General features: G+C 38.5%; 1 protein-coding gene across 1 annotated transcript; it reads right to left on the minus strand.

Annotated features, from left to right (window-relative positions):
- Positions 1–34: 34 nt before the first annotated feature.
- LOC139716464 (enkurin-like) lies at positions 35–3,156 on the minus strand. The gene is made up of 3 exons (XM_071628011.1): positions 2,987–3,156; positions 1,584–1,959; positions 35–823 (listed from the first exon to the last, which is right to left on the minus strand). The coding sequence occupies exons 1-3, from the start codon at positions 3,058–3,060 to the stop codon at positions 503–505; spliced, it is 771 nt and encodes a 256-aa protein (XP_071484112.1). The 5' UTR covers positions 3,061–3,156; the 3' UTR covers positions 35–502.
- Between the last annotated feature and the right edge of the window lie 23,170 nt (positions 3,157–26,326).

The raw sequence follows: 26,326 nt of genomic DNA on the forward strand, positions 1-26,326 counted from the left end.
TGAATACATCTAGTGCCAAGATGGGTTGGTCTCATTTACATTTTTATATGCTAGCATTTTTCCCCAAGGGAATCTGCCACTTAATAGTAATCAGGTATACGTGTAATTGTGTGACCATGTTCAGTAAGTTTCATGCCATTTTCTCTCCATTTACACCTGAAAATGAAATATGATCACACAAGAGCAGAGTATGCATAATTATGCTCCCTACGTGATACGTGTACATAAATGCACATGTCCAAATGGTCCACATGTGCAAAAAGGAATTTGAATTTTCCGCCCAGGAACAGCTTCTTCAGTTAGTGTGCAATGCATCTCTGTAGTCTTGATGCATTGCAATGTTCCACCACAGGAAGTTACTGGTAAGCCCACATCTTATACAACAGCTCCAACATGTGCACACATAACACAGCCACCCGATATGGCTTCATCAACAGTGTGCCCCTGGCAAACAGTGTTCGTAGAGTTATTGTCATATGAGTCAGTGTGCAGAAAGACCTTTTCAGTGGTTTGAAATGTAGATGGTCTTGTGTTTCTCTAAGAGCTCAATGTCCCTTTCCAGCTGTTTCATTTCCGCCTCCATCCGCTCCTTCCTCGCCTTCTTGGGCGCTGTATCCGTGACAACGGAGAGACCCTGGTACTGGTGGTGGATCTCTTCCCAGTTCTTCTTGAGACCATCCATAATGGCCCTGCGCTCCTCTTCCGTCAGACATTTCATAGCGCCGCGCCTGTAGTGCTCGCGGATGTACTCATCATACTCCTCCTGTGCTCTCTCAACTTCTTCTTTGCGCTTCTGCAGGTAGGTGGGCACCTCCCCGTAACCCTGTGAAATAATGAAGTATGACACAAGCAAAGTTGTTGAGAAATGCACAGTAACACGCAGGAAGCACAAAAAAATTACAGTAACATATTGTACGTGTGAAGCCTTCATGTAAGAGAATCTTATTTCCTTCAAAGAAAATTAAATTTGGTTTAATCAAAAGAGCACTGTAATCAAAACAATGTATACATGCATTTACTACATGTAAGTGTACTGAAAATTCATGTCACTTTCCTCTTACTTTCCTCAAACACAGCCTTGTCTAGGGTATTTTGAAGGGCACTTTACAACACAAACTTATCAAGTAATCTTGCTGCTTTATGAAACAGATTGTTAACAGCCCGTGGATCACATCCCTCCCGATATGTGCATCGGTGCACAACATATCACCATCATACAGGTGCAGAAAATGGAGCTCATAGATGTGGGTTCAATGTACAGTGTACATGTAATACTGTCACAAAAAAAGAAAAAGAAAACAAAAATTAATCACTAGCTGAAAGAAAATACAACAATACAAAACCTATGAAAATACAAATATGAAATGATAAAACAAAAAACTGAATGCCAGGAACAGTATGTACAATGTACAACGTACAAGTGTATGTCTTTGTTTCAAGTTTGTAGGGTCAATGCCCTTCTCATCTCAACTGATGATACAAGTCCAGCCCATGCATGTTGGAGATTGCACCATTAACCTACTCTCCCACACAAATGTACACTGTAGTTCATGCATCATGGTTAAATGTACTGTAGTCCTCACCTTCTTCTTGACGTATTTGGGCATCAGGCCTGATGGAGTTAGCGGATGCGTTGCCCCATTCACTGTGTCTACAAAGTTTGCAGCTGGTTTCTTTGGGACTGACATGATGTTTTCCACAGCATTTGTGTTGACGAAATTCTTGTTGGATTTCAGACCCATGAGAGGCTTTTCATCTCTCTTGGGCACCGCTGGCCTCCTGGTATCCTCGTCTGGGTACTTGAAGGGCTTTTTCCCAGGCAGCTGGGGTTCCTTGGAGTGTTTCTTCACAAACTCTTCTGGTTTCTTCAGCTCCACTTTTGCAGGTCCCATGGTCTTATTTGGTGCCTTGTTTGACTTGACCTCAACTTTTACTGTGCTCTTGAACTTTGAGTTGTACCTGTGGAATGCAAAAACAGAAGAAAAAAAATACATAAATAAGTTACTATAACATGCAGGTCAATCATATTCATAGTAGTATCTTCAACAGTTAAGTACAGGACAATTAAGAAGCAGTGATCAGGAGTTATAAGCCAACTCTTTCTTCCTGTACCAGATGATGATGATGATGATGATGACGACGAACAATGTACGTACAAAACCTACATGTATGGGGGGGGGGGGGGGGGGGTTGTGTTTCCGGACACTTAAGTTTACACATTTTACACAAAATATGCACCCTTCTTTACCTCAAAGAATTGATATAGACTCCTCATATACTAGACAACATATGTCATAGGCCTACTCTGAAAACGGCGTGAGAATTCCTGGGTGCGTCATTTTCATTACAGACGCACTTACAATACGCGTCCAGTCCCACACGCTTGGTCATGATACATACAGTGTGTATGTATTGATGTTGATCTACTCTGTAATTGAAAACAGTAGGCCTAGATGATAGTGTTATGTAGTGAGAGTGTTTGTTGGCTGCAATGACCAGATTCCAGAATGGTTCCCCAACCAACAGAATATAAATTGTAGGAGGATCGGCAACTCTCCATTGTGTAATTTAGTGTGTAGGGCAAGACACACTCCTCGCTTTGTTTGTACCTTTGAACGTTTTGAAATGGGGAGACCAAACATGCACTGGACAAACAAATGTTTTATTTCCTACACGTATAGTTAGACCCCCATTTCTCAACCGTGGGCCGCGTCGAAAGCTCTCGCAGCTGCTTGGGCCGCGATGTCGGCCAAGATTAAAAATCAAATGAAAAAGCAGATTCCTAGATCTTCTTTCTATTCTAATGTTCAATCTTGCTGAGCCTTGAAAAATATGGGAGACAAAGTGGGCCTCGGGCTTAAACAGGTTGAGAAGGATGGTGGAATCTTTCTTGACGGTCTAAAAAATTGTTTCTAATAAACGTTACTCTAAAAACTTGAAAAACTGAACACTGTGTGAAGTCGGTGGTTTCGTTATTCAAATTTACCTTGGCTGCTTCTCTGGTTTCACCTCTTCCTGAGGAATGAGATTGTAGATACTTTCTTCGTACATCATTGCCATGGTGATACTCCTTTTGAAGAAGAAAGTAGGATGAACAACAGTAGGCCTAATGCGATTTTAGTGATTCTTCTCGGGTTTTTGCTCCTCTTAGCTCTGCTCACAGGCTTCAGTTGCGTACCACGTTAGCACTTGTATTGAACACTTGTACGTACACTATCCTATCTTGCTGTACATGTTCCACGGAGGTAATGTTATTGTATCGTCGTTCACATCACACACTCTCCGCATCGCCCGCATAGCTTCGAGTACACACGGCAAAACACTCGCAGCGATTGGCGTTGTCAAGAGAGGTGAAACGTCACGATCACTATGGCTACGTACTAGGCCAAAATATCGAAACGCCCTCTACGCCAACACTGCGTTGCGTCGACAAAACGCTTAGTGCAGGTTCCAGTTCGGAGGGGTGGTGGTCCTCGTGTATCTTTCTAGTTGGGTGATACACTATTCAGCTAATTACTCATATCAATGACAGTGTTATCTGATATGTTATAATTTTCGAACTATTAAGTATCAAAAGTGGGATTTTTTTTATCACCTAGTAGTAGCAAATTGATCTTGAAGGCAGTGAAGAACTGTTCGGAGACGAAAGAGAGGAAAGAGGAAAAAATATGTTTGAGATAGCGTCTTATCAAAATGTTGCTTTTTTTTTCATTCTCATCAAAGACAAGCTTTCGAAGTACGAACCCATCAATTCTCAGTTTGATGACATTCCACATGGCCATGACCCAGGCAACTGAAAACGTCGACAAAATTCAGATCTGAATACAGATGCGTTCAGTACAAGTATGACATTGTCTTTTATACGTAAATTAAATTATAGCAGATATAGAGATCGACAATCTTCGACTCTGGCTGCGTTTATCAACTTTCCCCAGTTTAAACGACTTTCGAAAGCCCTTTCCATAGCCCTTTCCATAGCCCTTTCGAAAGCCCTGTCCACTCCCTGAACTATTAATGTGCCGCTTGTTTTCGTCGGCTGCGTTTATCAACTTTCATTAGCCCTTTCGATAGCCCTTTCCACAGCCCTTTCGAGAGCCCTTTCCAAAGCCCTGACTGCCTGTACTATTAATGTGCCGCTTGTTTTCTAAGAAGGGACGGCGAAAAGCAATTACCATCATAAAGACATATCTTCCTTTGAGAGTGACGAGTCATGATACAATGGCACATGAATCAATTGTCTTCCTATCTGTGAGGCAGCTCCAGTTTAGCACATACTTCAAATATTTCTGAGTGGCAGCATGAGACATGGGATCAAAGGGAATGAGACTGTTGTTACTCTATTTCTCAAACCTTGTTGGTGAAAGAAACACCTCCTTGTTCCAAGCATATGCGTGCATTACACACAGCGAGTGTGCCCTTTACGTGGCGCGCGTCTTTTCAGAAACTGGAAACGCATGGTTGCGTAACCGCAGTAGGGCGACCTAAAGGGCTTTCAAAACAGCTTTGCGTTTATCAACTTCGAAAGGCGTTTACAAACAGGTTTCTGATAACCTGTTTAGGAAACCTGTTTGGATCGTCACAAATTTCGGGCTTTCGAAAAGGCTTTCCTAAAGGGCTTTCAAAACAGCTTTGCGTTTATCAACTCGTGAAAATTCCTTGAAAGCTGTTTGGATAACCTGTTTCTGCCGACAAAGGAGAGTTAAACGCACCCTTTCGTAAAAGGCTTTCCTAAAGGGCTTTCAAAACAGCTTTGCGTTTATCAACTCGTGAAAATTCCTTGAAAGCTGTTTGGATATTTGGAACCTGTTTCTGCCGAGAAAAGGAGTTGATAAACGCAACCAGTCTGTTGTCTTCGACTCTATTGAGAAAGTTTGCGGGAGGGGGGGGGGGGGGGGAATCGGAGGCTCACGCTTGTGGTTAAAAAATACACATACACACACGCGCACCCGCAGACTTACACGTGCATTCACACATGGTACACACATAAGAACACCGATGACTTTACGGAGGTTCAGCTCCGAGATTCTTCTCTGTCCAGGTATGTATACAGGGGAGACTGAGTCTAGTTGTTACAAATTTTACATTTTGATATCTATTAAGCAAACAAGCAGATGTATTTATTTCATTTTCTTTGTGAGAATAACTTATACTCACTATTATTTGGAAACAGTAAAAACTTTGTCAGTCATTAAGTCATTAATTAACATGATTAGTGTTATACTACATGGAATTAATAAACATAACATTTTGTAACATCTTGCCGAATTATATAACAAACATAAAATTTTGTGACATCTTTGCCCTGATAAGTTGGAGTAAGTTATAACAGCACATGGGGTATTTTGTTACATATTCTAAAGGCCTATTTAGAAAGTAGCCTATGCATAAATCGTGTAGAAGCAGATCTGACATGATTATACGTGTAAATGAATGTGTACCTGTGTGTGCATGTTTGTGCATGCGTAATAGGCCCTACTATGTATGTGTGCGTGTGTGTTTGTGTGTGTGTGAATATGTGCGTCTGTGTGGCTGTCTGTCTGTGTATTTTTATTAAATCAGGGTAAAATTTTCTCTGATGGGATGATACTACTTTAAATATAGATGGATGTGACGTACATTCACATTAACAACATTAATCATGAATAAACGGGATAGGTCAAGTTTACTGGTATTCAGTATGGTACAATGCAAGCTTACTTCTCATCAAAACAAAGGAAATCAAGTACCGAACAGCAAATCATGCAACTTAACATTTTTTTTTTAAGCTAAACAATGCTCACATGCAAGTCACTGATGTATAATTGGCTTAAGAGTGTAGCTTTTTAACATTTGAATATTATGCTTGAAAACCACATGACATTGTAAATCAGACTTTCCTGTATAAGTAATATAACAGAAGTATAGCCCTGAAAATTCTTTGAGGTATAAATAATAAAAGTTGTTGCACCTCAATATAATGTTCAACAGATGGGGCAAGTTGTTACAGTGCAACAACTTGACCCGATACACAATACCTTAAACAAGTGTGCCCAATAAACGCTCAAGCATCAGACGCGAATACATGTATAACCAAAAGACACCCAAGACACACTTCATACCCACATACCCATCATTATCTCGAGATCTAATGGTTTTGATGAAATAAAGGAATATCGAATATTTTGAAATTTTACTTAGAGAGATGAAAAAGCATTTTTTTCACCTAACTTCTTCATAGAATGTTCAAGTGTGACCAAATTCCACACGCTGAGATCGTTGGATAACTGATCACGTGCGCAACAACTAGACCCGATCTCATCACGACGGCACTCATGGCAAGCAGCAAAGTATACAATTGCTCTAGAAGGAAACGAACACAATGCCTGATCCTAGTCTTCTAATATCAGTTAACCGCCGCAAGGATTACGGTCAATGAGTTTATAAGCTGTTTGGAGAAGGAAGTCTTCGAATTTCACAGTGAAGAAATCATGGTTATGGGTACAGAGCTGCAAATGCAAAACTCGATAGACATTAACCCCTTTCATCCCGATTCTGAAATCCTCATAGACTTAATACATGTTCATACACAGCTCACCAGGTTCCCGAAGTGAACATGTTAAATTAATCTGAATTTAAATTGAAAGTATAACACTCCGAAACCCAACAGGGCAGTGGAAGGAATTACATGTACAATGGAGAAACAATCAATCTATTATGTAATTACATCTATCGAGTTTGCTATAGCTATTATACGATATCCTTCCAAGTTTAAGAAAAAGTTGTAGTTTAACAGGAACTTAAGAAAGCATTAAACTTCTCATTTTAACATACACACACACACACAAACTAACTATGAAACTATGAAAATAAAAAGAGAATTTCACAAAATTTTACTTTTTGAATTAAGTGCACATTTCTTGGACTTGTTACTGATGTGTGTGAAGGATAATATTATTCCCCTCGCCTTCTGAAAGAGAGAAGTCGAGTGTTCTTTTGTTATGCGAGAAAAGTGAAAATAAGGTGAATTTTCTTTATACTTTCTTTATACCGCTGTACTCATGTGACATCACATGCTATAGTAGTCTTCTCATCCAGCCATGACTGAGCAGAAACTTTAAAAATTCATAACTTTTGAACGGATTGTCGGATTTTCCTCAAACTCTCACTGATGTGTTCTACTAATATTGCTGCATTCACTCAACCCACATGTATATGAAGGTGAACTTGTCCTTTAAGACAAACTGACACACAATGATCTCACATAGTCCCGCAAAAGTACATCAATACGACAGCAATACACAACAAACAACACGTATAAAATGTTCGTGTATCAGTTGCAATATAGTCGAAATTGTGCTTTTTTCCTCGAAAGTGTCAACCAACTCTCCGTATTATGCTCGTCTGTAGGCCTATACAGTGCCTAATTTTTGTTTGTTTGTTTCATTTTCTATCAAAGAAGATGGCTGGATAACCCATATTCAGCTGCAAAAACTGATCTTCCATATGGGGTCCAGTTAGATGTTCTGCTCTTTGCGATGAATAAATGAAGTGGGATCTTTTACGTGTATGAGTTGTGACTCTCTTACACATAATGGACCTCCATTTTATGTCCAATCCAAGGGACATGTGCGTGTATATTCCTATTTGCTAAGCGCGAGTTCAAAATTGTCAATTAACAGGTGGACCTCTACTGCAAAATAAATAATCATCATAAATCCCAATATATTCAAAGAAAAATGAGAAACACATGCATACACGGCCCCAAACTAACTAAATTCAGGACTTCTTTTAAATTGAATGCAGTTATTTGGAACATGGTTGGCTCTTCACGAATTTGAATGACCGACGAGATTCCGTCGCCAGCTTGACATGAATTTGAATGCTCATTGATGAAATGCGTGCTCCTCTCTTAAATTTGAATGCTCCGATAGTGAATTTGAATGTTCCGATATCGTGAATTTGAATGCTCCGATAGCGAATTTGAATGCTCGGATAGTGAATTCTAATGACCGGATTTTGAATTTGATTGCTGATTCAGTGCTGCGAGCGTGGAATGCGTGAAATCGAATGCTCGGAATAGGAACTTGAATGACAAAAGTATGAAATTGACCGGGAAACCTATATTTTACTATACCTATTTTGCTACATAAACACACCCACTCATAAAATACTCAGTTACACACTAAAAAAAAAAACCCAGAAAACAAAACAAAACAAAAACGAAACAAAACAAAACAAAACAAAACCAATCCAGAATAATACACTGCATTTTACACAATCCACTTATAGAACTACGTACACTGCAAAAAGTCCGGTGTTAAATGTGAAACACCGAGTGGGTGTTAAATTTCTAGTGCTCATTCATGGTGTATAGATTAACACCTCCGGGTGTCATTTCAAAATTTGAAATTGTTTTTTGAATAGTTTCTTAGCTACAACTTCTTGTTAATTTTGAACTTCAACAAGGCGATAAAGAATTTTCTGATGAAGTACTTGATTTTTGAAAAAATGTGTAAACACATTTACATCACAGTAACACCAGTTGGTGTGGTCTCCTATTGAAGCTGGACGGGTGTTGTACCATTGAAAATATCAAATCAACACCATGCGGTGTCATTATTGAATTTACTCTAGCGCAGTGTCAAAAATATCACCAGCCACAGTGTCAAATTAACACCACGAAGTGCCAGGTGAACACATTTAAACACAGTCACAATACATTTCTACACCTGTGGGTGTAGTCCTCTATTGAAACTTGATCGGTGTTAGATTTAACACCCATGGTGTTAAATCTAACATCGGTGTTTTTACAGTGTACGAGCTAAACTTTCGAGAGGAGATATCAGGCATAATTGGCGTTGTTATATAATGAGAAAGGGGAATATATTCTTTAATTCTGCAATTGACGATTTTCTTAAATTGTAACCTTGCCTTATACATCATAAATTTAATCATTAATAAACAACCTGTATTGCACCATTCTACTCCATGAGAATTCCTTCTATACTCGCGTGTATATCTTGCCAATCTGCATTGTGGTTGTTTATTTTGCTATCTCAATATACTCAACCATAATTATATCCTGCCAAAATTCTTTAATTTTAACGCAGTTCCAATTTAAAGAATAAACTCACAAAACAAACACACACCCTATATAAAACACTCCTGCAGCCGTTCAGTGGGTCGGTCTTCTCTCTTCAAGCAAAATTAATGCAGATATGTCTGTGTTGAACAACAACACCGAAATGGCTTTTGCATTACAATAAAGAGTATGACAAAACCATTATACTTGATTCAAACAAAGTTCTCATCTAGCAAAACTTAAACAACAATATCATTGTCTTTTTCATTGTCTTCAGTCTTTGACATAATTTTGACACAAAATGCATGAATATAAGAACTCTCAGTAACCATTAAAACCCTGAATTCATGTACCATGTATTTCAACAGATTTAAGCCCAAGATGTTCTTATCATTGTATACAACGCTGAAAATCAAAACGTGTTCAAATCAGAAAAAATATTAATATTACAAATCAGCTCATTAATTCATTCTTCATATAGAATACTAACAACTCCAAGAGATGCAACATGAGAGCTCTCATATAAACGTAAACATACATGTACAAGCTTACTTAAAAATCCACAATTTTATGTCATATATACCTTTATTAATCAAGCCTTTACAACTCCATAATAACCCATTCTCATCAGGAATTTTACGGATGCCTATTAGAACGAAAGAGAAGTCAAATTTCCCTTTTCCTAGCAGTCTATGAAATCCCCACGGACATACATTAGCAGGTTCCTTGTTGATATTGTGTTAAATCACATAATATAAAGAAATCGTTTCTGGTGTGTGAAATAAACTTTCAATTTAATATCGGATTTTACTTTCACAAAATATAGCAAATAACTACTGTTGTTGGTAGTAGATGATAACCCATCAATTACATTAGCAAATGTAGCAACGTAATACAGTGCATCCCCGTTATAACGAAGTCCTCGGGACCGGCAGTTTTCTTTCGTTATTTCGAAATTAATTTCGCTATACTGTGACAATTTTATTAATGCAGTGTATGATGAAAACAAGCAAACTATGCGTATTTTTGTATCTTTTTTGTTAAATGCCAATCATACGCTGACTGACGACTCAATACAGGAGATTTAATTACAAATCAAATAAAAACCCTGCTTCAAAAAACATAAATTCATTCACATCAAAGCACAATGTGCATACACCCATAAAAAGAATATTAATTACTTCAGATCCGATACACATGTGCGATATGCATGACAATATATAGTACAAGGACGGAAATGTGAATCCACTGCAAGTAGGCCCTACCATTGCTAATATTAGCGTAATCAAATCTATTCCCGATTTCAGTTTCATATCGTATTTAAGACTTGAATCACACCACCGAATATGTTTGATTTAGTGTAGGCCTACTTTCTGTACAATTCTCCACAAAACTGCGCCTACATATCCTCCGTTTCCTTGTTGTTGCCTTCTCTTTTTTTTTTCATCCCGAAGTATAATACGAGTATGCTAGGGTGCGTGCAGTCCGAAATTAAAAGTGTGCCCGAGCGAGCCAGAGCTTGCAAGGCGTACCACGAGCAGCAGCTGAGACTGAACGCCCCATGGCCATATAAAGCCAGACCGAGCCGTGCCAGGAAGCGTTATTGTGCCATCATGGACGGCTGCAGTTCATTATTTCGAAGGTTTATCATTCCGAAGGTTCGTTAATCCGAAAATGAAATAAGGCTCGCTATTTTGAAGGTTCGTTAATCTACACTCAGCAAAAAAAAGAAAGTAAACACTTTTTCAAGGTCATATTTTTCATAGAAGATTTTTTATGAAAATCAATGTATAATATTCCATATTAAAGATAATTTAATTGGCTATTACGCTGATGGGTTAATTAAAACGAAAACTTTACGCATGAGTGAGCACATTCGTTTTTGTCCTCCAAGGCACAAAATTAAAAATTGCAAAAATTGGCAGGTTCTCTTTCATCTGCAAATGCCCTTCACGATAACATTGACAACAAAAGGAATTTTCTGTCAAGTCAAACTTCAAATGACGTAGGGAATAATAAGCGTAAAGATGATTAAATGAGCAGAATTTCTTTATTTCTTTTAATCTTGTAATTTAAAATCCATGTGACAATTTCAAGGACCAAACATTATTTACAATTTCCTAATTTGAAAAAAGCTCAAATTTCTACTTTTTCTATTTGAATTTAGATTTGACATAAGATGCTTTATTTTCCTCCAATATTTTTCGCCTTCATTGATCTTTTGGGTTTTAAAGATAAAAATTATCATAGAGATCAAAGGTTTATTTTTGCAACTTAATTCATGTTTCTTTTTGTGTGAAATTTAGTTGTTTGTTCTTATATGGAAGAGCACATACGCATGAATGACAACTTGTTCAGTTTTGCAATTTTCACTTTTGTGTCCTGGAAGAGAAAAACAATGGTGTTCACTCATGCGTAAAGTTTCCCTTTTTGTTGAGCTACCAGGTTGATATCCAATTAGATTATCTTCAGTATGGTATATAATGATTATTAGCTTTCAGCCAAATATTCTATGAGAAATCTAAACTTGAAACAGTGTTTACTTTCTTTTCTTTCTTTTTTTTTTTTGCTGATTGTATTTGCCCAGAGGTCACTTCTCAACAGTGTTATGCTGAGAAATGTTATGTTGAGAAATCATCGAGGCCAAATAGTTTTAATCGTAACCCGAAAAGAAGCTCTGGCACAGTTATTTATTTCGGACTGAACGCGACCTTAGACAGGCCTATAGGGTTCTACATTACACAAATTTCGTAACTACAATGTACAACAGAATTATCTTTGGCGTCCAGCAGCGACTTGATTTAGTTACGCTTACTATCATAGACATGATAGAAGGATATACTGCACTAATATACAAGGAATCATAATGGTTTTATTACAAAGCACAAAAGGGAGATACGATCATAACAAGCAATTATCTACCAAGCTCACCCCTTTACACACACGCACACTACCCCACACCCATACCCATACCCTCAGCAGCCACACCCTCACGCACATGGTTCTTAAATGTGAATATAATAGGGAATGAATATAGGAAATATGACAAAATGTATTAGTGTTACCGACTCATCAAAAAGGTCAAATAAAAACAACGAGAAAAAAATAGATATTTTCAAACACATCAAAAAAGTCTTCACAGTCACGTCCTTCATCCCTCATTAACATGACTAGTATCCAACTTGATCAACAGAAGCAAAGAACGATCAGAAGTGGGGTTTACTGTGAAGCAGACTCATCGGCAACATTTACAAGGTTCGAAACACCACCTGGTCTTTCGTTATACTCCACAAGTGTAACATTCTTCGTCTCCTTCTCAGCTTTTCCTGTCTTCGAAGTAGAAGACAGGTCATCGCTCCCTCTCCTGGAGAAACTGGGAGATTATGTTGAGTGAGAAATTTGAATCAGTATACCTTTCTTTCGCATTAGTAAAACACGAATAAGCACACGGGTGTCAAGATTAAGTGAGGTTTCAAACTACTCATTGGTGTCAAAAAGCTATGAAGAATTTTATGATTTGTAGGCCTACTGTAATGTAAATACGTTTGCTAATCTTGTACTTCTGGCATAACGAAGGTCTTTTTTAAAACACGTGATGCATGCAATACATGCTGATTATATCTTCTTCTTCTTCTTCTTCTTTTGTTGCGATGACTCCAAAGAAATGACACTATAAGAGAGATATATCACGGGATTCCTCTCATGTATGGGGCAATCCCGACGAAACATGAAATGAACGTGAGACATATTTTCACTCTTCGTACGTGTTTTCAGTAACAACTAACAACTCGAAAAGTGTTCAATTACTCATAGAATGAAAAAAGAAAGACACAAATAAATGCTCATGAACTACGTGACAGTCTTCAAAGATGTGATCCTGCCTCAGATTGAACTGCATAACAAAAACAAGCAAATCTCAAATATGGAGTTGCAGGAAATGAGATGGACGGATCTATTACATACCTCGTGTTCGTTATGTTGTCCAACAGCAGCAGCTCAAGTTCGCTCACTCTCTTCCTGGCTTTACCTTCCGTCGGCACGAGGTCATAGTTTCCTCTCCTTGAAGAAACGGGGGGGGGGGGGGTCAGCCATGTACATGAAAAATCACAAAGGTGTAGAAATAAGGAGAGACTACACATTTCTCGTAGATGTTAAAAAACTAAGATGTATGCTTGTTGTATTATTTATATACATTGATCTTGACATTTGTGCGAAGGCCATGACAATTAAGTTTGCTGATAGTTTTGCAGTGAATTAAAAAAATATATCAAAATGACTAATTTGTCATTGAAATTGTCACGTGTATGACTGCATAGACCAAACAGGTATCATAGAACTATCCTAGGTAATAATGTCAGTAATACGTACATAATGACGTAAGTTCTCGTGTTTTTGCAACACTCATATCAGAAAGCCATTGATTTTGTGTGACTAAATGCAATCTCATGAATACTTCGTTTTTACATACCTTGATTTTTTCCTTCTGTTAACCACCACGATACTGACAACGATAATGGAGGCAAGTACGGCCACGACCGGTATGATGACGATGATGGTTAACTGATCCGAATCAGGAGAAGAGCTAGGGGTGGAGTAGTGTGAAGAGTCTGCAGAGATTGGGGTGATGGGGCGGGAGGGGGAGTAGAATCCAGATTAGATCATGGGATATTTACACCGCTTACAGAACACATAGGGTTTTAATGGCAGAGGTAAAGGAAAGTCGGTAACAACAACCAAAAAAAAAAAAAACTACTTAAAGCACATTAATGTTAATCCACAAGATATTTCTTTTTTAATTTTTACTCTTTAACATAGCATGATTCCAAGGCATAATTCCGGTAAATCGGAAATAATTAGATGATCAAATAAGAAGCAAAATAAGACCCACGTATCTCTACATGATTTAGATAAATAAGCAGATTTTTTTTTTTTTTTTTAAATGAAACAAAACTTTTTCATTTGAAGGTACATGTAGTATGAAACATTAATGAATCCCCTAATGAAGTGGACCCCAGGCTAAGGAAGACTTTTGTTTATCTGATTCTATCACGATCATGTGCGATTATGTACGATTATTCTAGGGGGGGGGAAAGGTCTTTAAAAGTCAATTCAATTTAATCTAACTTATTTTCATATCATTCTCCATAATGCAACAGAATCGAATTGAATATAATGTCATAATAGAATATACAAATAAAACACTGACTAAATTGAACAATCAACGGTTATTTAAAAAAAAAAAACATTCAAGAAATCGTTGGAAAATGCAAGAGAAATATGAAGGGACCGACATAAAAGCAACCTTGTCGAGCGTAGGTCCCGGTAAAATTAGTGGCTCTTGAAAATGATACAGAGCACGGATGAAATGTGTGACCAAACTTACGGGAAAATAATGATGATCACACAGGGATAGAAAATTACAATACATCATCAACCAAAACATAATTTTCATTGTTATTATTATTTTCATATGCCCAAACCAACGGGAAATATACCTAGGGATGGGTCAATGACTTCATCACTCCAGCTAATTCGTACGTATATCATGTGTATTGTGCGGCTTCGATCAAGATTGCACTATTTGGTGAAAACAATAAATATATGTGAACCTGAATAGGCATTTCCTTGTTTTGATCTTTAATCGTAAGTCCTTTGATGAAACTTCAACCATTATTATTGTTTATCATATTTCATTTTATATAACAAAGTTAACTTGTACATGCTGTAGAATAGAGTTGTAAATTATCATTGTAAATAAATCTTAATAAAGACCATGAATGGGTAACGTCCACGCGGGGATAGGAGTTTTGTTGTTGTTTTTGGTTTTGTTTTTAGCGACGGCAGCTTTCCAATTGATACAATTGGGATGGGAAATGGGAAATGATTTCGTTTCTGAAATGTTGCAAGTACAAAACAATGTTTTATTTTTCCGGATGATAAACTGCAATAGTACAACATTGTACGAATACTGCCGTAAGGAAATTTTATAACTTTGAACACTCACATTGTCGTATTCTTTACCATGCTTATTTTGACTGTTTATCACAGTGAACTTGTTTATCACAGTGAACTTTACCAAATCTTCAGGTACTAGCACTACTTTCTCTGCTACAGAAATTGCTAATATTTATACTCTTCTCCGGTACTTCTACATTAAACATTTCTGCCTTCCTTATGCTATATAATATACTACTGCGGTTACCATTTCTCTAATACTACTATACTGCTAAAACTCCTAATTCTACTTCTGCTACCATACTATTACTGCAACTACCACTTCTACTACTACTACTACTACTACTACTACTACTACTACCAGTGACTACTGCTGCTACTACTACAACTACATCTACTATAACTATACTACTACTACTACTACTACTACTACTGCTATTACTATCAGCATTTCACTTCAACGAGAATGAACTAAAATCAAGCCTGTCATGTATCTTGGGATTCATTAATTGTATTAACCTTGACAGTCCATGGAATTCTGCGAGCCTTCAGTCAGGGTCACGTGACCGGGCGGACAAGCAATACACTCTTCTTCTTGGTGAAGCAGTCTGTCCTGGTAGGTGTGGAGCGGACACGCCTGGCAGGATGGGCGGGGAGAGTCCGTGGGATGTAGGTACATTCCTTGACTGCACGCAACTAAATGATTACGAAATAAACACATTAAAGCATTATCATCAAAAAGCCATGAACGATTGATCTGTTAATGCTGTTTGTGTGCTGTTGGTAATATGTTGCTGCCAAGTCGTCTGTCCTGCGTTTTAAAGAGTCATACGATTGATTTTGCAAGCAGCTTTCTGGTTACTCTTACGAGCTCTATAGATGTAGGTCTCAGCTGTCCCTATTATAAAACGACACGAGAGTAAAATTGACTTTAGAACTTGTTTTTGGTTTACATAATGTGTTCAATAAAAAACAGAGTCCAGTAGAAACGATCACCTAAGCGTCATGTTGTCTATGTTGATACGTATTTCATTCTGATCGATACGTCTGTCTATAATAGGATTGTACTGCACAAGTTTTTTTTTGTTTTTTTGTTTTTTTTTTAGGGGGGGGGGATCAAAATTATATTCTTTCATGGGGAAGTGTATCGGACAATAGTGAGATTTTTATGAGAGCGCATGAGGCAAGCTTCTTTGCATGCTTTGAGAGCTTAAAGTAGCTGTGATGCAGGCAAATAAATTCAACTATCGAAAATGCCTTTATTTGTGTTTTACTTATCTTTCAACTGATTTTGTCATTGTCTCATGGTTAGAAAGAACTTCATTGTTCATACCCGAGTGTCTTTTAAGCTCAGGGAAACAAGAAACAAATGAAAGAAATAAAAATCTGCATATCACCAACGATGATAAATCTAAACTCAATAATGATTAAAAAACAACAAAAAAAATCTTAATTGCTGGTTTTTTTTACGCTGTTTAAACTATGAATTATTGATTACAATACTTTACATTCCAATAAAGAATACGAAAGGCAAATAGCTAAACTCGCGTTTCCCAAAGGGGTTGACAACTACAAAAATAAAGTACTAAGTCTTCAGTTCGCAATCCGCAGTCTGTAGTCCTCTTTATGCCATCTTGAATCACGAGAGTATGAGTCGATTTGGTTTATACCATCTACATACGACTTCAGTCTGAAAATCAATACAATAAGCTCTAATAGATGAAATGGTCAGATCAACAAAACACAAAAGTGAAGTAACATGGCTCACCAACACAGTCTGTGACGTCTTCCGAACCAGATTGAAGAGTGACGTAACCCTCAGGACAACCAGTACAACGCGCTTGCCCCGTCTCGTTCTGGTACGTGTTCCTAGGACAGGGTCGGCAAGGTGCAGCGCCCTCTACCGTCGGATTCTTTATGTCATGATACATTCCCTCGGGGCAAGACACTTTTTGGTTAAAAACAAAAGAGACCAAAAAGAAAGAGAGAGAGAGAGAGAGCCTTTAAATCATAAGCAGATACATGTCCCTTAGTTAGCATAGTTCCGTCATGTTCCAGAAAATGTAAAAAATTTACACGACTTGAATTTGTACCGGAAAACCTTATTATTCAATATGTAGCTGCAGCATATGAACGTATTCGTGGTTTTCACTACAATGTATTTTCTCCTTCTACTTACTATCATTTGTCCCTTTTCGTTTCATTCTTTCTCATGTCACCGCCATTATTGTCATCATCATTATTATGCCTTTATCGTCATGACTATTGTGACCACTAATCTAATTATCTTTACTACTGGTGATATACACGCTTGTTTACATGATTTAAAGCGTGGTATTATTATTCTAGCATACCTTTAGAAAGATTTGTAGGTTATAATGAAAATAAGGATATACACGATTAAGAGTTATGAAATACTCGTACTAATACAATCGGATGACTTTGTGGACGAGAAATCGATGGTAATCGTGCCGTCTGGGCAGGGAGAACATTCCGTCTGACCCTCTTCATCCTGATAAGAGTTTGGTAGGCAAGGAACACAGTAACTCCGCGTCTCATTCAGCACATACTGGAACGTTCCAACGGGGCACAGAGCTGAGAGAGAGAAAAATACACACACACATACACTGAATAAAGCAATAAAGAGTATTTCCTGAAGGCGACATGTTGAACTCTTTTTTAATTAATATCAGCAAAATTATTGCCTATAGAATCACAGGAATAATTCAGGCTCAATAGTATGAGATAGCAAGCTGAATAATTTGTAATAGTAATGAAAATACCAGTAAAGCAATGACACGTGATAAAATAAGATTTCAATTGAGGGAATGCAGGATGAAGATATCGGTATGTGAAAAGTTTGTCAATATTTATGAATTTCATTTTGTTTTAGTAATTAAATTGATCATGAATTCTATAAGGCAGTGCTAGGTGTGTAGGAAGATTGGTTTTCTCACTGTTGATAAGAACGGGGTACGTAGACCAGACTGGCATCATTCATGTTAAGCTGATGTCAGTATATCTATGAAAAAGTCTATATCGTATGTATATACAGTACTAGCTTTTACTTAAGACACTCAATCCCTTGTAAAGTGTAGTTACATATGACTTGATTGTACACTTGGTACTGTGTAAGAAATAGGACACAATTTAATGCAACAATTAAAATCTTGGAGGCAACTTAAAAACTTCTACTATTGTCGGTAAACATGTGCGTAGGAAGTCTCAAGCACGGTATATCGACACAATGCCAAAGATGTTTATACAATGCAGTTTCAGCGAGATATTTACAGCAGCCCCCAGCAGCGGTCTCGCCGAAGCCCTCGGGGCAGACGAGCTTGACTCGTCCCGTGACGGTGTCTGGATCAGTGGTAATTTGTCGCCCATCGATTGTCAGTGTCAACGATCCGTTAGCCATGAGTGTGAGAAGAGTTGAGCGCATTCTGTCGTATGTCTGGACACCTGATGATAGAAATTACAGAGCAGTCTAAACAAGGGAGCAGCTTGCTGTCATTTCTGAATAAATCGATCGAAGTATTGTGTACAATGAAAACAAAAACCGGTGACATACTATAACACACCGTTCTCCGAAAAACATTCATTCTAAATTCTACTTTGATACCATGCGACTTTTTTATTGCATTTCCCAGGAAGCGTACTGCCCACCCCACATTACAATCAGTGAGAAAGAATTGAAGGCAGTCCAACAGTTCACCTACCTGGGGTGTACCATCTCCTCTGACGCAAAAATCAACAAAGAAGTAGACAATAGACTGGCAAAGGCTAACAGTGCTTTTGGCAGACTCCGCAGACGTGTCTGCAAAAACAAGCACCTGAAGAAAGCCACAAAGATCAGTGTATACAGAGCTGTGGTACTTACCACCATCCTGTATGGCTTTGACTCCTGGGTCACTTACAGACACACACCACCTACGACTCCTGGAGCGTTTCCACCAACGGTGTCTGCGCTCTATCATCAACATCCACTGGAGCGACTAGATCACAAACGTAGAAGTGCTTCAACAAGCAGGGATCACCAGTGTCGAGGCCATGCTGTTGAAAACGCAGTTGCGATGGGCAGGGCACGTCACGAGAATGGAGGATCACCGCCTACCCAAGATCACTCTCTATGGTGAACTCTCCACTGGGCACCGTAACAGAGGAGCACCAAAGAAGAGGTACAAAGACTCTCTGAAAAAATCCCTATCTACTTGCAACATCGACCATCGACAATGGTCAGCCCTTGCCGCTGACCGTGGGGCCTGGCGACACGCACGTCACCAATCATTCTCCTCCTTTGAGAACAACCGTAGGGCTACTCTCGAAGAAAAGCGAAGTAGGAGGAAGAATCGTGTTGCCATAGCTCAAAACCCGGATTCGCCATTTCCCTGCAGCCGCTGTGGCCGAGTGTGCCTGTCACGAATTGGCCTCGTCAGCCACCAGCGAGCCTGCGCCAGACGTGGACGTCAATGCCACTAAATCTTCGTTCACGAAGCAAAGCCAAGAGAGATTCTGCATTTATCACGTTGGTTCAACTACGCAGTGGAAAAGAATATGTTATTCACACTGTAATTAGTTTATCTAATTGATTAATTGATAAACCCTAGTCAAAGAAAAAGGGGGCAGCTTGGTATAATTTCTCAATCAATCGATCAATCTTTTGCGTATAATACAAGCATTGTGAATCACACACCATTCTCCGAAAATTATTGATACGAAATTCTACTTCGATAGTTTGCGACTTTTTTTTATACCATTATGTGTTATACAGTATATATATACATAAATACATGTACATATTACAAAATTCTGGAAGATAATCTTTACCCATACCAGATTCCCCGGATGTTGACGAGAAATTTTTCTTGGCGACGACAGAAATCTTGACGGGTTCATCTACCACTGCTCGTTTTCTGCGATTGACACAGTTGCTTATCTAATGAGTGTGTGGGAGAGAGAGAGAGGGGGGGGGGGGAGATAGAAAAAGGAGATATTGAGAGAAAGAAAACGAATAGGGAATAGATTAATTAAACTTGATGAATGTCGGTTCAGCCTCAGCTGTTCCGAAAGCACATTTGAATGTATATCTGTTTCTGAATGTACCGTGTGTTTTTGTTTTCTTACACCGACAAGTTTGAACTCAAAAAGCTACGATCATAATCATTCTGAAGAAAACTATCGTACTTTGAATAGAACAAGGAGACAAACATAGACAAACATAAACAATAAAAGATAGGGCACACAATACTACATATATACATACAGTCATGCATGTAACAATACTATATCCATATATCTACCAGCTGCACATAATACATATACTTGTATACATTCAACGTTTAATTACATAAATATTTTGTTAGTGTGTACATAGGCTATATGCACAAGACAAAATCAAGAATTAAACATGATAGGTATAACATTTATGGAAAGGTGTTTTGCTTTTACCTCTATATCTTCAATTTTACAGTCCAAATCCAGGTCACAGCTGAGAAGGTGCGACACATTGCGGAGGGTGGATGTGAAAGTCTGCTGTAGTTGGTCCCTTGAGGCATCCGAGGAACACGAGGCGTCGGGGTAGTTGAAAACAATTGATGCTTCCAGAGAGTTCGGAGACTCGATCTCTGCACGAGTTTCAAACACAACACAAAGTAAACTTGAGGTACAGCACTTGTTGAAAATGGAAAATATCATACACTTAACAGCTTAAGAGGACCCGAGATCTCCGAGTGTTTAGAACTGTTGCGTTGGTGCGACACTTCCGTGACACTTCAGTCATACTTTTGTCAGGTATATACTTTGGTCATACCCCTGTCACACTTCGGTTATACTTCGGTCATCACGTATACTTCGATAATACCTCTATCATACTTCGGTTATACTTCGGTCATCACGTATACTTCGATAATACCTCTATCACACTTCAGTCATACTTGCGGCAAACCTACACGACATTTCAGAGGGGTGCTTTTGTAGTTTTGTACGATATAGTTGTAGTTGCTATTACAATGTAGTTGCGTCGCTGTGAAATTTGTGTAGATATATAAACACAGTCTGTGGCACAGTGGTATGACTTCAGCCTCGCATCTCCGGGCAAACGCGGCAAATCGCGTACCCCCCCCCCCCCCCCCCCCCCCCATGGATGAACAATATTCTTGTCATGTTTGTGCATGGGAAAAAACTTGAAATCATTCCCGAGTTATGACCTCTCCTCTCGAAGATGAATTGTATCCATGTGGAGCATGACATTTCACACTGTTTCAGTGTCACAATGACTTAATCACACCATTCCATACGTCTCTTACTAATTACAGAGCATTTCAAATATACATACCTCTGAGAATATGAACCATTAGATTGTGTACGTAGGCCTACAGGTAAGTATGATTATGAATTGTTTAATTATACAGTAATAAATGGAAAAATAAATATTAGTCAGAGTTGCTCAGTTCTCATTTGCTTTTTATACAGTACACCTCTCCAACTTTTTCTGTTTCTCTTTTTTTTTTCCCCATCCCTTCTTCTGCATAACATTGACATACCTCATTATCCACATTTTACGCAAGTAATCAAAAAATCTTTCTTCTCTGTTTATAGTATATCAAAGGTCTCAAATTGTAGTTACGCTTACTGGAAAATCTATTTGGCATTCATTATGTTTTACCAGTTCTATCAATGTCGATTGCTTTACCTTATGTAACAACGGTATTGTATCAATATAATCGTGATATGCAACCTACTACGATTCATGCATTGGCTTTGAAATAATACTAATACTATAACTACCACTACTACTACTACTACTACTGCTGCTGCTAATACTAGTACTGTTTCTCACAACGTACTCCTGCAAGCCGGCAGGGTGCCAAGACGGTTGAAGAGACTCTGGTGACTCCAGACAAAGTTGGTGGCGGGGCCGCATGTGTAGAAGGGTTGAACAGGCCCAGTAAAGTCGTGGTCTGAATCGACGCACCGAATCGTACAGTTGTGTGTATCCTTATTCTTGATGCAGTGAACGCTGCCTTTAACAGGGGCAATCAGAGGCGCACATCCTGTTTGGTGAGTTAAGATATAGATAGTTGGTAATTATCATCATTAAGTATTATACTTCGGAGAAGACCGTAACAAAAAAACAAAACAAAAAAACGAGTGATAGGGAAATACACAAAGGAATATTTCCTTTTTGATCGTTGTTCATCAACAATTACGAACAAATAATCAGCGTAATCTCATAACATGCGTAGAAAGTATACAAGTTCAGGGCGTTGAGACAGCCGTCAAAATATACACATATACCATATGTATACGTGGTTGTGTGTCTCTTTATATCATGCCTGAGTTTATCTAAGGCGTTTTATATAAAGAGAACCAATCACTTTACCTGGACATTCATTGATATTGCATTCCTCAACGGAGATGTTTGATCCTGAACATGGCCTGCCGAACTCGTTTGGTGGAGGGTTGATACACTCCCTGCTCCTCTGACGCATCCCTCCCCCACAGCTTGCCGAACAAACTCCCCACGTTGACCAGTTTCCCCAATCACCGTGCACTGCATGCCGCAAAAGATCAATTTAAGTAGAACTCAGCAAAAAATTACATAACAACCTCAAGTGGAATGATTGCAATAGGCTCGTCTGATTTACCGTAAGTAAAACTCAGCCCTTAATTACAGTCAGTTGATTATAAACGTGAGATTGCACTTGGAATGCTTATATTTATGCACTCAATTATATATAGCGCACTATTCTGCTCGATCGACATCAGCGGTATGTTTCAAATCTATGTACTAAAGCATGACATAATTTTCATACTCGGACCGGAACAGAATCCAACTGACAATCTCAACAAACTGTAAGATATGAAATCTACCTATGGGGATTTCACAGAAGTCACCGATGAAGTCTTCATAACAAGAACAGACGACCGAGCCATTGACTGTGGAGCACGTCCCGCCATTTTGACAGGAATGGTCATCGCAAAGATCAGCTTGAGTCTCGCAGAGTGAACCGTTAAAACCCCGTGGGCAGACGCACTGGTAGGCATGGAGTTTGTCAAGACAGGTTCCTCCATTCAGGCAGGGCGAGGACAGGCAATCATCTATACCTAAATAAACATATAAATCATCGTAATTCTAACATTATATTGGATTATGTACTATGAATTGATCAAGGAGCAAGTAGTGTACGAAAATCTTAATACGTGTATTTTTTTTTTTGAGTTCCACCATTACCACGTATTTTTGCATGTACTTTCTGTACAATTGTGAAGGATTCACAACTTGTATGTGAGATAACGTTCACTGTTCTGCGTTGTTTGAAGTTAACGAAACCTCCATTAGTGATCTTCAAACGTGATATCAAGTCAATTATTGTGGGAGTTTAGAAATTACTTCATGACACTATGTTATAAAGGTTGAGGTCAGTTGCTGGGAGGATTCGGTGTAATAATGTCAGAGGTAAAAATGTCAGAGGTAAAAATGTCAGAAGTAAAAATGTCAGAAGTAAAAATGTCAGAGGTAAAAATGTCAGAGGTAATAATGTCAGAGGTAAAAATGTCAGAGGTTAAAATGTCAGAAGTAAAAATGTCAGAAGTAAAAATGTCAGAGGTAAAAATGTCAGAGGTAATAATGTCAGAGGTAAAAATGTCAGAAGTAAAAATGTCAGAAGTAAAAATGTCAGAAGGAAAAATGTCAGAGGTGAAAATGTCAGAAGTAAAAATGAGAGATGTCTGACAAGTTTACTTCTGACATTTTTACCTCTGACATTTTTACCTGGCACCGCTGGGAGCAGGATACAGCGTCCAAAAAATTCAATTTACTAATACGGTATACACAATAAAAACAGAAAATAAAACAATGCAGGTGAAATATAATATGTGTTCGTCACTTTCATTGATTTTACCCAACATGAAGAGGACAAAACATAAAGGGAGGGCGCCCTCTCTCTCCCAAGATTGCCTGCCTTACCATCACACTGTGACGGTGCGTAGAATACATCTTGGTTGGCTTCATCTGTGGCCAAATCGGGCCAGGAAAGGACGTTGCCGAACACACCTGCATGACATTTCGTCTGGACTCTGGCCAACAACGAATCATCTACCAAGCCACTCCACACGTTGAAGCCTGATATCTGAATGGTCTCTTTTAGTAATTGTACAAATTGGATGTAGATATGAAAGAGCAAAATAAAGGTCTTAGTGACATCACAGATTTTGGATTATTTCTTAACAAGAATAAGATAGGAACAAGTTTGCGCCGTCTCATCATGTGGTCTCACCACATTGAAGCGTGCGCCTACACACACCACGCCGTGTTTGACCTGTGTTTATTCTGAGTAATGCATTAACAACGTTTTCGGTGAGTTGTTCTGGAATAGTGTCAACTGTTAATTAAATTTCTAAATGCGTAATGTTGTGAGCCGCTTCTCACTTGCAAAAAGGATCCATCGCTTTCAAGTCGAATCAACTGCTAAATCTTCCAGTTGTGTCCAGTCGATTCCAACTGGCATTAAAGGGCCCAGTTTGGTCCAATCGTTTCTACTAGAATCAACTGGTATGTTTCAGTATGCCAGTTTATATCATTGCTTTCAAGTGAAATCAACAGGTAAATCTGCCAGGTGTGCCCGGTGGTTTCCAACTGGCATTAGTCACCTAGTTTGTCTAATTTAATCCATTGGTTTCAACTGGAATTGACTAGTATATTTTAGAGCGTGCAAATTTATTCCATGGGTTTCAACTGGAATGAACTGGTCCATCACGTGAACCAGTAACTTCCAGTTGAAACCAGTTTAACAAACTGGCACAAACACCAGTTGGGTCAAATAGATTCAGCTGGGAGCAACAGATTCCATTTGATACCAGTTGAAAATCCCACTGGTTTCAACTGTTGTTGGCTTTTTTTTCGACCTGGGGAAATAAGGCATTATTTGAGCGAATGTACTAATCTGTCGCGAGTCATTCTTTCTGGTGTCTTTTGATGGTTCTCGAGCTATCTCATTGGCTTGAGACCGTAGAGAAAATCTCATCATGATCGCTTGTGTCGAAGACTTTCGGAGACATTGAACTTAAGTAAATGTGGTCTACATTCAATACTCCGCCAACTGAACTATGTTTAGTTGAATCAGTTGCAAAAACTCTTCACACTTCATATTTTGGCCTTTCAGCTTTGACATTCACTGAATCTTAACAGGATTCACCACAGTAAAACTGCTCTGTCATCATTCATTGTCTATCAGTGCCGATTATATTTCATTTATTATTTCTGGTTTCATAACAAAATTGCAGGCATTCAAAATCGTCCTTGACAACAGACCATCAGGAGTGCGACCCCACCTTCTAAAATCAATAGCCCAATCCTAATGATCCCTATAATATGTGTAGCTTTCAATTTTCAATTTCTATTAAATTGAATCTTTTGTGTTGGCATCGACTTTGGCTGGTGATCACTGGTATTTGGCTTTGAAATCCACGATGTAATCTCACCATCTTGATACTGCCATAAGAAATCATAATAAGACAAAGTTTAAAGGAATCGTCTCAAGTGGTTTTCAGGTTCAAATTAAAGGTGTGTTTTTTGTGTGTGGTGTTGTTGTCCTTTTTCATTTCATAGTTGGGTTTTAAGCATTCACCATGTCCCTGGTACCTGAACGTCGGTACAGAAACGAAACTATGGAGAAAAACGTACATACGATGTGAGTGAACAGGATGATCTGATGATTGGAAATGAAGAGACCAACAGATAGACGTCTAACATGTCTAAACATTCAAGAATAAATCAAAAGGACATCACTAGGATGATACTATACGAAGCGGCACAAACTAAACACAAGAATAATCCTGACATTGAAGTATTATCTTTGTATTGGGGGACATGGGAAAACTCCACAGACAGCATACCGTCAATGCTCAAACTTTCGGCTCCAATGGTGAAAGCCAAAGGCTCGTTGAAATCATATCCCGTAGTTCCGAGACCCGTGGAGCTGATAGCAAGAAGTCTATCAATGTACAGAACCCATTCCCCTGACATGTCATACTGTAATACGAGGGAATGCCATCGGTTGTCGCACAAAGTTGGTGATTCGCCTTCATCAATGTACCTGGTAACATGAACGCAAGACAAATAAACAAGTATTTACATTTGACTGCCAAAGCAAATTAGATAATGATATGTTAATCAAACTTTCTTCACTGAATATTTACATGTATGTCGAATGACGTATGAAAATCAAAGGTAAGTTAACGTGTGGTAAGATCAATTAATCAACCAACTTTCGGATGTTATTGTCATAATTCATGACTGCAGATACTTGT

This window comes from Diadema antillarum, unplaced genomic scaffold, assembly GCF_040938485.1.
Source record: "Diadema antillarum isolate AM-2024a unplaced genomic scaffold, OU_Dant_1.0 scf00000065, whole genome shotgun sequence".
NCBI lineage: Eukaryota > Metazoa > Echinodermata > Echinoidea > Diadematoida > Diadematidae > Diadema > Diadema antillarum.